Source organism: Delphinapterus leucas, chromosome 10 (genome assembly GCF_059928025.1).
Source record: "Delphinapterus leucas isolate spDelLeu-1000000601 "Yukka" chromosome 10, BTC_Dleu_Yukka2, whole genome shotgun sequence".
NCBI classification, from domain to species: domain Eukaryota; kingdom Metazoa; phylum Chordata; class Mammalia; order Artiodactyla; family Monodontidae; genus Delphinapterus; species Delphinapterus leucas.
Window position 1 is genome coordinate 19,468,095 of NC_143138.1, and position 15,015 is coordinate 19,483,109.

The window sequence follows — 15,015 nt, forward strand, 5'->3', positions numbered from 1 at the left end:
TGGTTAAACCATCTTCACGCCTAAAATCAAGTCTTACCCTGCATCTTGCCCTCTCTGCCCAGTCAGCCTACTCCTAGTTCCAGATCCACTCAGGCCCGAGGGGCCCTGCAAGGCCTTCCCTGACTCCACCAGCATAGACTTCCATTGATCTCTGACTGCCTTTGGGCGTCCTAAATGGACCTGCTGGTCTTACAGGTGTTTCATTTTTCCACTTAGACTCTAAGAACCTGGCAGCAGGGACCAGGTTTGTCTGCCTCTCTGGTGCCCAGTGTAACACTGCTCCGCCAAGGCCCTGGGGCTGACTGAAGGCAGCCCCACAGGAGGTGGCAGTACCACTCAGGTAAGTGCCGAGTCCTCCTGGTTCTAGCTGGTTACTAGTTCAGTACTTAATGCTCACGTAGAGAAAGGAGTCTTCAAAGTCATAACTTTTACTCAAGTAAAAGGCCACCCGCTCTGATCATCCTCAGATTGTGTGTGTCCATTTTTTAAAGGTAACCTTTGATTTATCTTTACACTCAGAGTGCTTTAGGGGCCCCCAGTCTCAGTTGACTTGTGAAATGTAATAAGGAAGATTAATTTGCATTGTTATACAGAAAGGAATCAAATATACTTTTAGAAGATCTGTACCACCCCCTTCAGTTGGTATAAATAATGGTTGAGTATTTGCTTTCGAGCTTGCCTATAAATGAGTTACAGCAAGGGCTACTTGAACTTCATCCCATAGTTCACTTACTCTTTACCATTTAACCCTACACTGATTTGCATCTTAAATAACTTCCCATGTGTATAAATCTTAAAACTTTCTCTCTCTCTCATAGCCTAGCATAATTCCATACACTGTCATATCCTAAAATAAATGAGTGGAATCAGTGGTTTAGCTGTATATTTTAAGATAAAACCCATTTAATCTGTTGTATCTATTAAAAATTCAAAATGTGCATACCCCTTGACCTAGCAGTCTTCTAGGAATCTTACCAGCAGAGAAATTTGCAGTTATAAAGATACAGATACAAGAATGCTCACTAGAGCGTTGTCTGTAATAGGAAAAAAAATGGAAATAACTATGAGAAATAACTAAATGTCTATTGAGAAAGTAAACCAAAGAAATAAAATATGGTGCATCCAGACAGTAAATTACTATTCAGTCATTGAAAAGAATCAGTTCTATATGTACTTGTCTGGAAGGAGGCACTGAAAGACAGTTACATGTGTATGTTTCTAAAGTCATACAAAAACAGTCTTGTAGAAAAAGAACCAAAATATTAACAGTGCTTAGCCAGTATGGCAAGTGAAGGGCCCAGGATAATATGTTAGGCTTTGTGGGATGTCAGTCTGAGGCAACTGATCAACGGTAATAGTAGCAGCTGTAAGGAAAGGAATGACCGTGGCTATATTCCACTAAAACTTGAGACACTGCAAGTTGAACTTCATATAAATTTCATGTGTCACAAAATATACTTTTTGATCATTGCAAACATGTCAGTCATTTTTAGTTCATGGGCTATACAAAAACGGGCAGCCAGCTAGAGTTGGTCCACAGGCTGTAATTTGCTAACCCCTGCTGTAGAGGATGAAATTGGAGGGGTAGCAAGGGAAACTTTTTACCAAAAACTGATGGGATTATGTGTGAGTTTTTGTGTGTGTCCCTCGATTTTTCAAATAAAAAAATCTAAAATACATACAAAATGAGATCATCCCCAAATCCCAGCCTTAGAACAAATGCAGATATCAAAGTGGTACAGTCTTGGTACTCACCTTTTTCTTTGACCTCACAGTGATCATAGAGCTCCCAAACCTTGAGCCTGCCTGGAAAACACACAGTCTGTTAATAGCCTTTGAAACCACACCATGGGGCTTCTCTGGTGGCACAGTGGTTAAGAATCTGCCTGCCAATGCGGGGGACACAAGTTTGAGCCCTGGCCCTGGAGGATCCCACATGCTGCGGAGCAACTAAGCCCGTGCACCACAACTACTGAAGCCTGCGTGCCTAGAGCCCGTGCTCCGCAACTAGAGAAAGCCCGCACACAGCAACACAGACCCAACGCAGCCAAAAATAAATTTATAAAAAAAACCCACCATGTTATTTTATCCACTTGAAATAAGGGGAAGGGCTGCTTTTTTTTGGGTAGTTTTTCATTTTTTTCAGAAGGTACTTACTTCAGGAGAAATCAATACGTATTGGGCCTGAAAGAAAGTGATGAGAAAGGGAGACAATGTTATTACTGTTCATGGGGGTTTTTTTAAACCAATTTTAATTACAGCCTTACACTCACATTTCTTCATTTTAGAGAAGCCCTTTGTCACCAGAAATTCCACTTATAGTTTAGCTCAGAAAAATAGATGTTTATATGTGAATATTTCTTACTATAACAGCAAAAATTTGAAATGGACTAAGTGACTAATAATAATCACTTAATGATTAAACTGGTTTATCTACAGATAAAATACTAGGTATCTGGTAGATATATTGTATAAGACTATAGGAAGGCATAGAAAACAAAGTTGTATACAAAATCCTGTACAATATGGTCACCACCGTTAACAAGATACACACAGTGCAGTGGTTAAGAGTACACTTTAGAATCAGCTCTTGGTTCAGGTCTCTGTTCTGCTGTTTCCTAGCTGTGTGACCTGTAACAGCTTCCTTCTCCAATCTTCAGTTTCTTTACAATGGGTATAAACTACCAAGTTAATAGCTTTGATGTGGGTTAGAGTTTCTGTGTGTAGCACAGTGCCAGGCACAGGGTGAATACACAATAAATGGTAGCAGTTAAGCTCCTAGCAAGATACTAGAAGGATACACAGCAAAAGGTTAATGGACGTTATCTCTGTAGAGTAGAGTTCTAGGTAGATGTTAATTTTCTTTGTACTGTGTATTTTCTAATATTTTTACAATAAACTTTCACTTTTTGCAATTTAAAAAGTAATTTTTAAGTTTAAAAATAACAGCCAAGTGTTTTAGACCCAGGAAACTTAAGGAAACCCACCTGAGAAAAGGAGTAAAACAAAGCAATGAAAGATGAAATAAAAAGATTGGGAGTCTTCATGAAACTCCAATGGCCGTGGCCTGTTTTCTTCTGCCGTGGGCTCCTAACCAAGCAGTGGCCGGCTATGACCAAGAACCAGTATGACACCCCATCCAACTGCAGCTGTGGGGTGTGAACACTGCAGAACTGCCGGTAAGCAGGCAGCCTGGGCCTACAAACACAAGCAAGGGATTGTGTCCTGACCCCAGGTAAGGGGCAGGTTACCTGAGTTCAGGCAGAAACTAATAAGAGTTCTGTAGTGGACATAATTTACTAAGGCATCAGCAAGTAGCCATCCTTTCCCAGGATGGTATGGAATTGTGTACAAGAACAGTTACCTTTTCTTCTGGACATGGAGCTACCCATGATTTGCATTTGCCTGTCATGTCGCCCAAGGTGACCTGTTTGCCATTATACACATAGACACGGCCATCTTCTCCCCCCATCAGTCCAGAGGTTACATCTGTGATTCTCAGTGGGGCTGCCATGATGATTTCATCTGTAAACAATGAAAACCAGCAGCAGGAAGTATCTACTTGCTGTCATTGTTCCACTACACTACTGGATCCTGACCCAACCTTCCACAAATAATATTAGTACATCTTTTACTAGGTCTGTCCTGATTTCATTCCAATGTAGTCAGAGGCTTTTGTTTTCTGTTATCATTCATTAATAATAGTTGATGTGGGTGGCTCTCGTGTCACCATGTTCAAAAAGTACTACTCTTGTACCTCCGGCTCTGGTCTTGATTCATTATGAGGGTAGAGCCTAGGTGAGCCAATTAGGGGGACTCGTCAATTAAGCAAAGGACTTTCTTACTGGCCCGAGACACCGTTCCTTCCTACCTAAGCCATCGTTATCCAGGTCACTCAAGTGCAGAACGCCACCAAATCGGGAGAAGCGGCGGTCTCCACTGAAGGTGCTGAGCAGAGAAGGCTGCAAGTCAGGTGGCAGTTCATACATCCGAGTGCTTCCACCTTGGTGCAAGGTCGTGGTCAGGAATGCCATCTTAGCCACGACATCTGAAATAAACCACAGTATGGTAACTGCTGTCATCACAAGGACGAAGATAGGACATAGAAGTTATCGGTTACTTTGTGTCACTGACTTTCAGGATTACTGTGAGGCAGTTAAATTTGTGAATGCCAAGGTTTTTTTTTTAATATATGATCATTATAAAAGGTGTGGGAAACACCCCAAAAAAGCATAAAGAAGAAAACGTATATAAAGCATATATATTTCTTTCTGGACAATGATATATACTTACATATACATACACACATTTTAATGGGGGTTTTTGCAGATTATAAAATTCTTTTTACGCTCAGGCCATTTTTAAGTTTTTGCTTTTATAATGAATACTATGATAAATATCCTTCCCCATAGTTCTGAGTATTTTATGAGAACAGATTCTTAGAAGGGGCCCATATAGCCCTGGATTTGGGGAATGGCTCTTGCCATTTTGCCAGACCTCTTTTTAGAAAAGGTATATCGATTTACATTTCACAAGCAGTGTGTCAGTTCCCATCTCACTTCAACCTTGCCATCATTGAGTATTCTTTTTCACACTGAAAGTACTTCATAGTTTTTAATCAGCACTCTAAACTCCTCACTGAATATTCAAACTTGTATATAGTGGCCACATTTCTGACCCAGAGATCCTGCCGAGGCAGGGGACAGGGTGAGAGGGACAAGCCTAACTGTGCTACTCAAACTTGCCCTGAAAGTAGATCAGATTTTTCACATTTAACTTAATCTGTCCATAGAGCGTGATTCCCCAACTATACACTGAAACGCTTCAGCGAACTCACGGGGATACTGCAGGTATCTTGAACTTTTGCTGGTAACACAGTGACATCTGTCTGATGCCACATGACCTACCTGCTGGAGGTGTGTTATAGTTTCAACATTAGATCCCTATGTTCCTTTCCATGATGTCACATCTTTGCAAAACTGGGATTTTATCATAACGGGTTGTTACGGTAAAATGCAGGTACCACTAGAAAATCAGTGTGGATCGAAATGAGGATAGCAGTGTCTAATCTGATTCCAGGGTTTGAGAAGTGGTACAGTACCCCAAAGGAGCTAAGCTGTTAGGACATAAACACAGCATCTGTAGCCTACTGAGTCACACGGCCCCATACTGAGAAAGGCCCTGTGCTTGGCTTTATGCTCTCCTGTTAAGAAAAATTATCCAGAATTTCAGGTAACAAATTTTGTCTGGGCCCCTCAAATTATGTGGGTGAAATACAATCAAAGTACAAGTAAAAATAGGAAAATCTGAGCAAGATTGGTGGATTATATCTGTTGATAACCCAGTTGTGACACTGGTTATGGTGTGCAGATTATCATCATTGGGGAAAACTGGATAAAATGTAACATGACCTTTATTATTTCTTACAACTGCATGTGAATTTATAATTATCTCAAAAAGCATCATTTATATATATGTATCATATATATAATTAACCTTTATATTCTGTATTTTATACAATATTTGATAATGGAGAAAATTATTAAGGCAGTAAAGGGACTAAAACTAAGAAAATTTGGGAAGCTCTAATTCACAGCACTCTGGGGGCAAGAGTGCTGACACAAAACTAGTAATGTGTGTGGCAAGAGTTTAGAAATCACTACCTAGACTCTGTAAAGAAGAAAAAAACGATTCCAAAGCTAAGTCAGCAACTTTCTGTTGTAATGCTTTGTCCTTACTCACGCAAGGAAAGATTTAACCATTCCTTTGCCCAATCCACTTCTACGTATCATTCAAATATATTGTATGAAACGAAAATCTTTATGAAAAATAATTTCACAATGTGTAGTAAGAGTCTTAAGATTAGACCCTCTAGCAATAGGATGATGGTAGTAAATGTTGGCATGTGTGTATGGAAAAAATGTGATACAAGTATCAAAAGTAATGTTTTAGAAGGATATTTAACATGAGAACATGCTTAAGATATAAAATATTAGGTGTGAAAAAATATGTATGCATTTAAGCTTTAAAATATCTGGATAAGGGGTGATTTTTTTCTTCTATATACTTCCTAATATTTTCACAAATTTCTATAATAAGCATAATTTACTTTTATACTCTTGGAGGGAGTAGATTTTTGTTCTTTTAACTCACCCATAAATCAAACAAAATAATGTTTTATTAACATACACCCTCAGAGTGGACCTGTTCCTGGTGAGCTGGGTTATAAAATTTGCTCCGTCTCCAAGCTCAATGGGATAGGAGCTTTAAAAACACACCAAGTTACTTTCACGTGTGATTTTCAGCAAACCTTTGAAGTAGATATTATAAGCTGTGTTTTGCATTCAGGGAGTTTAACTTCCCCAAGGTGACCCAGCTTGCTATTAATGAGGAAAGGAAATATTCAAATGCAGGTCTGTCTGCCTCCATATCTCCTAACTTTCCCCCAATATGACTTGGTCAAGGAGCCACATGACTAAAAAGAAGCAAGTTTCATGGCGGGCGACCTACCTTGAGTCGGGGCCCCAACCAGCAGTACTTGTGTACGGGTCCCATTCATCATCACATGGCCGCTGGACAGGGAGGTACCCAGTTTCCCCATTGCCTGTGAAATAGCAGTAAGTCAACATAGTACAGCTAAGAAAACTTTCACTGTGGTGTCCACTTTCCTGGGGAGGGAGGGGCAGTCATACCTTGTCTCCAGAGATGGTAAACCGGCTTTGACAATTTGGTGGGAAATAGCCAGATACCCGTCCAGGGCTCTGTTTCTCATCACGAGTGTGGAACAAATGGTCCAGACTGGAATGAAGCACACTGGTCTTAGCTGATGGGGCACAGGGTTCAATGCTGGCCAGGTATTGAGGTCCAAGGAAAGACAACCCACATCTTCCCCACGCATATGCCCCTGGTCCCTGTGAACCTAGACATGAGCGTGGGGTGCTTTCAGAATGAATCCCAATATCAAGGCTCTCCAGCTGTGAGGTTAACCATTCTACTTCCCGACTGACAAAATAGAGGGATGCCTACTGTTATGGGCTGAATTATGTTCCCCCAAAATTCGTATGTTGAAATCCTAACTGCCAGTACCTCAGAATATGATGGCATTTGGAGATAAAGTTTTTAAAGAGGTAATCATGCTAAAATGAGGTCATTAGGGTGGGGCCCTGACCAATATGACTAGTGTCCTTGTAAGAAGAGGGAAAGACACCAGGGATGGGGGCACACAAAAGAGGCTGTGTGAGACACAGGGAGAAGGTGGTCGTCTGTGAGCGAAGGAGAGGCGCCCTAGAGGAAACCAACCCTGCTGACACCTTGATCTCAGATCTCTAACCTCCAAAACTGAGCCCATCAATTCGTGCTGCTTGAACCACACAGGCTACGGTACTTTGTATGGCAGCCCTGGCAAACGAACACACCCATCTCTCTCTTAAACGTCTAAAAAGGAACATTTGCAACCTTGTCCCAGAGCCTTAGCGTTTCCTTGAAGGGTAAGAATTTCTTAGCTGCTTCCTCTGAACCCCACACTCAGTGGGCTCCCACGGCTACAGGCACCTGCCCCTCGTGCTCACTGGTCCCTGGGCCCCAACATCAGTGCTCACCTACTGGCGTTCTTCCAGGTCGGGCTCCCAGCCAACAGCAAAGTCCTGTTGTTGACGCTGACACCGTGAAGGGAGTATCCTAACCAGGCGAAGTCCTCATCGCCTCTCACCATCCAGTTGGCCGCCTCCACATTCAGCTCTTCTACACAAGACAATCAGTGCCTTTTACTTTATGTGGAAAGACTACCAGAATGGAAAGAGTGGGCCCCTTTTGTAGGACAATGAGAAATGGGTTCACTGGGCTGAGTTTTTGCCACAACTCACGTGCCCCCTTGCTGTCCCCAGGGTCCCAATGTCAGAAATGGAACTCACTCTTCATATAAGCAATGCATTTCTAGAGCTCACTTCTGTGGAGTAGAGGATGCTATTTAAAAAGAGGGCCTGGGGCTTCCCTGGTGGCGCAGTGGTTGAGAGTCCGCCTGCTGATGCAGGGGACGCGGGTTTGTGCCCCTGTCTGGGAGGATCCCACATGCCGCGGAGCGGCTGGGCCCGTGAGCCATGGCCGCTGGGCCTGCGCGTCCGGAGCCTGTGCTCCGCAACGGGAGAGGCCACGGCAGTGAGAGGCCCGCGTACCGCAAAAATAAATAAATACATACATACATACATAAATTTAAAAAGGGGGCCTGTTAGGAGTTTCCTGGCGGTCCAGTGGTTAGGACTCTGTGCTCTCACTGCCAAGGGCCCGAGTTCAATCCCTGGCCAGGGAACTAAGATCCCACAAGCCGCACGGCAAAAAGGGCCTTTGGACAGTTAGAGCATCACTGGGATGCTTGAGTGTTTCTACTCTTCCATTCCACTGAGACACTATAAGAATAACTATCGCTCCCTCCTTTGGATCTGGACCTACACGCTGGATCCCTCTATGTTTATTCAGTGAATCTATCCATATCATTTGCCAGAACATCTGTAAGAATAAGAGTGTTAGAAAATTTAGGTGAAATGCTATGCAATGAGGAAAATAGGACAAAAACCCATATGCAAGAGAAGGCACCACAGACAAGAGCAGCGGAGATCTCCGCCCATTCCACCCCCAGCCCCAGAAAGCACTACCTTTGTCGCTGTGGCTGGAGCCAGAATAAAACGCAGCCACAATTCCCTTCTGTTTCCCTCCACCTGGAGCAAAAGGGGAGCCAATCACCAGGTCAGGTTCACTGTCTCCATTCACATCTGCAGCCAAGAGTGTCCAGCCCAAGTTACAGTAGGTGTCCTAAAGAGGAAACAGGAAAATACGTCTTACTCAGCCCTTGAGGCAAGTAGGATATGGCGAGTTCTAGTTTTCTGTACCTGTCAAAGGTGCTCAACATACCGGGCAAGAGATGGTGATGTTGGGGGAAGAAGATAGTCTTCCTTGTTTGGAACCGAAGTAGATGTACACCGCACCCTAGGCAAGGACAAACCACAGGGCGATCGTTAAGACTTGGTGGTGACCCGAGAACCTTAAATAATAGCAAGACAAAGGTGACTGATGGTGAAATAAATCACCATCAGAGCCCTGTAGGGTCAGGAGCTTAGTTACTGCCAGAAGTCAGTGTCCAGTCCTGTGTATTGGCCACGTCCATCAGACTACTAAAGCCCCCAAAGCAGAAACTGTCATTTTTATCTTTGCCTCCCCAGCGTCTTGCTCCGGGTCTGCCATCCATAATTGTTCAGTGTATTTGCAGAATGACCTACTCAACTCCCCACCCCTTCAAGCCCGAGCTCAGTTTCTGGCTTTTCAACGAAGCCCTTCCCCGGCCCAGCCCATTATTTCTCTGAACACTAACACGTTGTGTCAGTACTGCTTACTTGCCTTGGGATGCAGACTGTGCTGTTACTGTGTTACGAACTAGTTCTCAGTTCTCGTCTTATAACTTGCCTGTCTCCATCCCTACTCCTTCTACATGCATTTATTTTCCATAGTGAACCAAGGACTGAGTACACAGTGGTGGATAAGACCAACCTCTCTCCACCCCAAAAGCTGGCCAATTGGCAACTGTGACACCACAGCGTGGGGAGCTACCAAGGTGCAGCGAGCACAGAACAACGAAGTGTCTCCTGAGCCAGGGATTAGATCACACTTCCTGCAAGAAGTGACATTTCACCCCTATGGATAATAGGGGAGAAAGGGCTTTCCAGGTGGAGGGAGCTAGGTGAGCTCCAGTCCTAACGTGAGGGCACCTGATGGGTCTGGATGACAAATTGTTCACGGGACTAGAAACAGGGTGAGGTGGGAGAGGGAAACGAAGGGCCTTTGACTCCACTGTCACTCGCGGTGCCCGGCTATGGTGTGGAGGACTTGTGGGAGGAAAGCCCTGTGGGCCAGGACCCAGGATCTCTGCTCTCGGTAAGAAAAGAGGGAACCCGCTGGGTTCCTTGCATGAGAGGAAAGATCCAGGAAGTCACCTCCCTGCTGTGATGACAGGAAGCTATGGATTAGCTGGAATTTCTACCTTCCCTATCATTCAGCATCCCGGGGGAGGGGGGAGGGAGAGTACAGTACCCGGTGGAGAGCCACCCGTGAAGCCCAACTAAGGCCAGGGAGGCAGGAACAGGAGCTGCCAGGTAACCGGAGTCCCATCAAGGACCTGCGTGGGGGGCTGGGACCATCTCCCTACAAAAGCTCTGCCCGGCACCCCTGCTGCCTGCTTTCCTCCGGAGCCTCCGCTCAGTGTCTCCTCCCCTCCCGCCCTATCCACCACCATCACCCCCAGCAGCCTCCTTACTGTGTACGTGAGCTTCTCGGAGCCCACTGAGGGGGCTCCCACGGCCAGGTCCGGCACGCCGTCCTTGTTAAAGTCCAGCACGGCCACGGCAGAGCCGAACCGACCTGAAGGCTGAAGAGGCACCAGTTACTTCCCCTGGGCTGAGCCACAACCTCAGGAAGAGCACACCTGACTCCCTGGGGGACCCCACCCAGCATCCCAGGACTGAGGAGCAAAACTGCAGCCGCCTGTAACACACCCATGACCCGCCAGATGGGTAGCTCTGCCCTAAGGATGTTTTTGGCTCATGTGTCTGCCCCGAGGGGAAGATGAGGTGCCGGAGAGAAGAATGTCGGTTCTTAAAAGTTCTAGGTTTTCAGAAAATGGTCTGGTGTGTATCATGCCCCACGTTAAGGACCAGGCTCCTCTTGGAAAGTATCCAAGATAATAATCACATAACAGTAGCTAACATCTGTCGAATACTCAGGAGGTTCTAGAGCCATGCTCTCCAGTGCGGTAGCCACTAGCTAAATGTGCCTATTACTTTTAAATTTAAATTACCTAACATTAAACCAAAACAGTTTTTCAGTTGCACTGGCCACATTCAAATGCTCAAAAGCCAAAGCACTTAGTAGCTCCCACACTGAACAGCACAGCTTTAAAGGATCTCCATCATCACGGAAAGTTCTATCGATGACAGTGCCGTAGACACTAAGCATTTCACATGGATTAACGTACATACTTTTATTACTCCTACTTTTGTGGTTTACAGATGGAAAATTCACTCCATTCAGGGACAGTTTTCTTCCAAGGTGGATTTTCTAGATCTTTCATCTCCTACTGTCTAGAGTAGCCTAGACCTAAATATAACTCATGAGGTTCTCCTATTCTTTCACAACTTATCTAACAATGAAGAAGAGTCTTGCACAAGTGATGCTTGCCACATAACACGCACGCCCCAGAACCCACATCTGTTATTTGTTGGCTAATCTCCCTATACCTGTGGCGCAATGGCATTTGAGAACACAGCCCCTTTCTACAAGGCAGGAACTTGATAAACAAGAGAGGACTGCCGCGGGACACAAGCGCATTGGGGCAGTATGGGGACCAATGAGTAGGGGTCCCTGCCAACTGAAGATGGGTTCGTTTCATCACCACTAGCTTTACCATCAAGCCCTCCTGCAGGGTAACCATCATTCCAAGAAAAGCACAGCATTCTAAAAGTAGGCAAATGCTTATCTATCCTAATCTTCCACTTTATAGACAAGGACCAGAAAGGTTAACTGCAGACCAGGGATGAGTACAGGATTCCCATCCCTAGCACATGCCTTAATCTGGCCATCTTCCAAATTATCAAAGGCCACTGGGACAAGAGAGCATGGAGCTACCTCCTTCCTCATCCCAAGTGTCTTTGAGAGAATTTCTCATACACAGGAAGCAGTTGCCTTTCTTATTCCTTGTCTAGAGGAGACCAAAGGATTACACTTTACACCACAGTCTGACAGGGGAATGGCTTGGTGAAGAAAGAAGTAACAAGAATGAGTTGATTTCGGAACTTTCTCATGTGGTGTCAGAAGGTTCCAGAAAATGCTGTCCCTCTGGTACTGTGTGACCTCCTACACTGGTCATCAACTTAACACCTTTCGGACTCAAAGGCTCCTTCCATCAGAGCTTAAACTAGATTATATGGACTTCCCTGGTGGTGCAGTGGTTAATAATCCGCCTGCCAATGCAGGGGACACAGGTTCGAGCCCTGGTCCGGGAAGATCCCACATGCCGCAGAGCAACTAAGCCCATGCACCACAACTACTGAGCCCATGTGCCACAACTACTGAAGCCTGTGTGCCTACAGCCTGTGATCCGCAACGAGAGAAGCCTCGGCAATGAGAAGCCCGTGCACCGCAACGAAGAGTAGCCTCCACTCATCGCAACTAGAGAAAGCCCGCTCGCAGCAACAAAGACCCCACGCAGCCAAGAATAAATAAATTTATTTTTTTAAAAACCTAGCTTATAAACCATTGGGCTTTTCATTATTTAAAGTATGTTCAGGTGCACCATCTTATTTTTTCACAGCATTAACTCCTCCACAGCGAACGTTTTAACGGTATGTCTGGGGCAAGAAACCATCTGACCCCAAATTCCCCTGGTGCTTGATATTTGGAGCTTGCAGTGTCACCAAAGCCCCCATACTCATCTGTGGCTGGTAGCAGGGCTCTGTCGGCCCCTCTTTATTTATTGCTCACGTAAGGACTAATACCAAACACGTCAGGGAGGAAAACCCTCCCGGTCTCTAGTGCTCCCACGAGGAATTCATGCTGCCTCTGTGCAGAACATCTGTACAGTCACTGCGGAACTCCTCTGGTGGTGAACAACGACTCAACGGAACGAAACCTGAACAGTCTGGAGTTTAGTTAATAGCAGTTTACCAGTGTTGGGCTTCCCTGGTGGCACAGTGGTTAAGAATCCGCCTGCCAGTGCAGAGGACATGGGTGCGAGCCCTGGTCCGGGAAGATCCCACATGCCGCAGAGCAACTAAGCCCGTGTGCCACAACTAATGAGCCTGCATACCACAACTACTGAAGCCCGTGTGCCTAGAGCCCTTGCTCTGCAACAAGAGAAGCCACTGCAGTGAGAAGCCTGCGCACCACAACGAAGAGTAGCCCCTGCTCGCCGCAACTCGAGAAAGCCCGTGCGCAGCAACGAAGACCCAATGCAGCCAAAAATAATTTTTTTTAAAAAATAGCAATTTACCAGTGTTGGTCTCTTAACTTTGACAAGCATGCCATAATTACGTAAGATGTTAACACAGGGGAAACTGGGTCAAGGGTACATGGGAACTCTCTGTACTGTCTTTACAACTTTTCTGTGAATCTAAAATTCTTACAAGACAAACTATTTATATTAAAAGAAACACACCAAACGAGGTTTTATATTATCAAGATATCACATTCTGATTGGCTACTCAAAGCCACTAAATAATATGGGTGTTTCTGGAAGGTATTGGACTAAACACTCAAAGTTAATGATAGAATGAGATTAATGATGTGAACATGCTTTTAAACATGAAAAGTACTACACAAATGCTGGCCACCAGCTGTTTGTTACTGTCATTATTCTTGCTATTGGTCATTCATCCTGGAAGAGTTTGCCGGGAAATGCGGGCAGTGGCTTATTGACACTAAAAGGGAAAATATGAGATGGGGGCCTCACCTGGAAACCCTCCAGGATCCCATGGGCCTCCTTGTCTAGGTCCAGGTCGACGAGGGGCAAGCCCAGGTCGCTGCCATAGATGAGGTACACGCGCCCCACGTGGATGTGGCCGGGGCAGCTGTAGCCCGGGGCGCCCATCACCAGGTCACCGTGCCCATCCTGGTTGAGGTCAGCCGAGGTCATTGCCCTGTAGGGAAGAAGAGGGAGCCCACTGCAGTGTCTACTGAGAGCTATGAGTAAAACTGTCTTCTGCTCCTTTCCTTTCTGGATTCTAGAATTTTACTTCCTCTCATGGATTTTTCCATCCTGTATGACTGTTGTGAATATTCACCTCGGAGGCTATATTGTGTGTGTGATTCAGCCTTGTTCTCCGGCAGAAAAAATAACAACAAAACTGGACAAATCAAGGCCTCTGGGCATTTCTGGACCACATAACCTGAACACATAAAAAGCATCCTCACAAAAGCACCTTGTCCTACATGCAAAACCCAGAGCAGCCAAAGCACAATCCCAGGCTTCACCTGAGAACAGAGAGGAAATTCCCCATCAGCCAATCGCACAGGTTACTTTACAATCGGCTCAACTCATTTCAACTTGTTACCTGATCAAAGACAAGTGTGGTAAGTAGACCATTTTATTTCTACCATAGCTACATAGGGTGGCTTATATTGGAAAAAATTCAATGCCTAACAGGTTTAGTGGATGTTTCTAAATGAGAGCCCATGACCTACCAGTTACAGAGTTGGCCAAACTGAGTCAATGGTTCAAACGTCTCTGGCGGGGCTGGAATGACCAAAAGTCATTTATTTATTCTGGTTCTGATGACCGCATAAGAATAAATAGCAGAACAGAGGAAAAAGAGAAGAGCAGTTTCTAACGGGTGTGACGCCTGGTGAACTGGGTCAGATGCACACCGTGGAGACACTGCTGGTCTCTGCACTCCCGAGGCTGGACTCTGGCCAGTAATGGCCCCCAGGAAGGACCTCTGTGCTGCCCCCCCACTCCCCCGCCCCATGTGGCAGACAGCCCAGCAGGAGGCCCTCATTTGGATTTTAAGGAAGGCAGCCAAGAAGAGCTATTCATTATTCACAAATGAATGGCCAGTAAAGACAGCATTCACCCCCCATTCCTTGTGCTGGAGCTGAATGCATTAGCGGCCTGAAGAGGAAGGGCTGTCAGTATATTGTTCCAAGGGAAATGCAATGTTATTTGGATTTAAAAAGTGTGGTTTAAAAAAAGAGGTTTCACAAAAACCTCCAAAAAATAGTCACTTTTATATCCTTGGGTTCAGTTTGGTTGTGAAACTGAGTCCCCCCTAAAACCAAGTTCCCTTACTGAGTTTATGATTAATCTTTCTATCCAAAACTTTATTCCCTTTCTTGTCCCCTCCGACCTCAATCCTTTGCTAACTGAACACTAATCAACCAGAGTCAGATGACTAAAACAGCTGCTGTCGATAACATCGTTAATGTACTAAAATGGCTGTTGTAGATATAATTAAGGTTGTTAATTATATAAACAAACTC

The 15,015-nt window shown here is 45.0% G+C and overlaps 1 protein-coding gene across 1 annotated transcript in view; it reads right to left on the bottom strand.

Moving 5' to 3' along the window:
- GPLD1 (glycosylphosphatidylinositol specific phospholipase D1) overlaps positions 1 to 15,015 on the bottom strand; it is an 85,853-nt gene that overhangs the window by 5,391 nt on the left and 65,447 nt on the right. The window contains exons 16-26 of the mRNA XM_089918415.1: positions 13,490 to 13,676; positions 10,301 to 10,411; positions 8,905 to 8,979; positions 8,649 to 8,805; positions 7,599 to 7,740; positions 6,693 to 6,798; positions 6,511 to 6,604; positions 3,872 to 4,048; positions 3,365 to 3,525; positions 2,158 to 2,184; positions 1,756 to 1,806 (exon numbers count right to left, since the gene is read on the bottom strand). Coding sequence (XP_089774541.1) covers positions 1,756 to 1,806; positions 2,158 to 2,184; positions 3,365 to 3,525; positions 3,872 to 4,048; positions 6,511 to 6,604; positions 6,693 to 6,798; positions 7,599 to 7,740; positions 8,649 to 8,805; positions 8,905 to 8,979; positions 10,301 to 10,411; positions 13,490 to 13,676 — 1,288 coding nt within the window. The remainder of the gene's footprint in view (positions 1 to 1,755; positions 1,807 to 2,157; positions 2,185 to 3,364; positions 3,526 to 3,871; positions 4,049 to 6,510; positions 6,605 to 6,692; positions 6,799 to 7,598; positions 7,741 to 8,648; positions 8,806 to 8,904; positions 8,980 to 10,300; positions 10,412 to 13,489; positions 13,677 to 15,015) is intronic.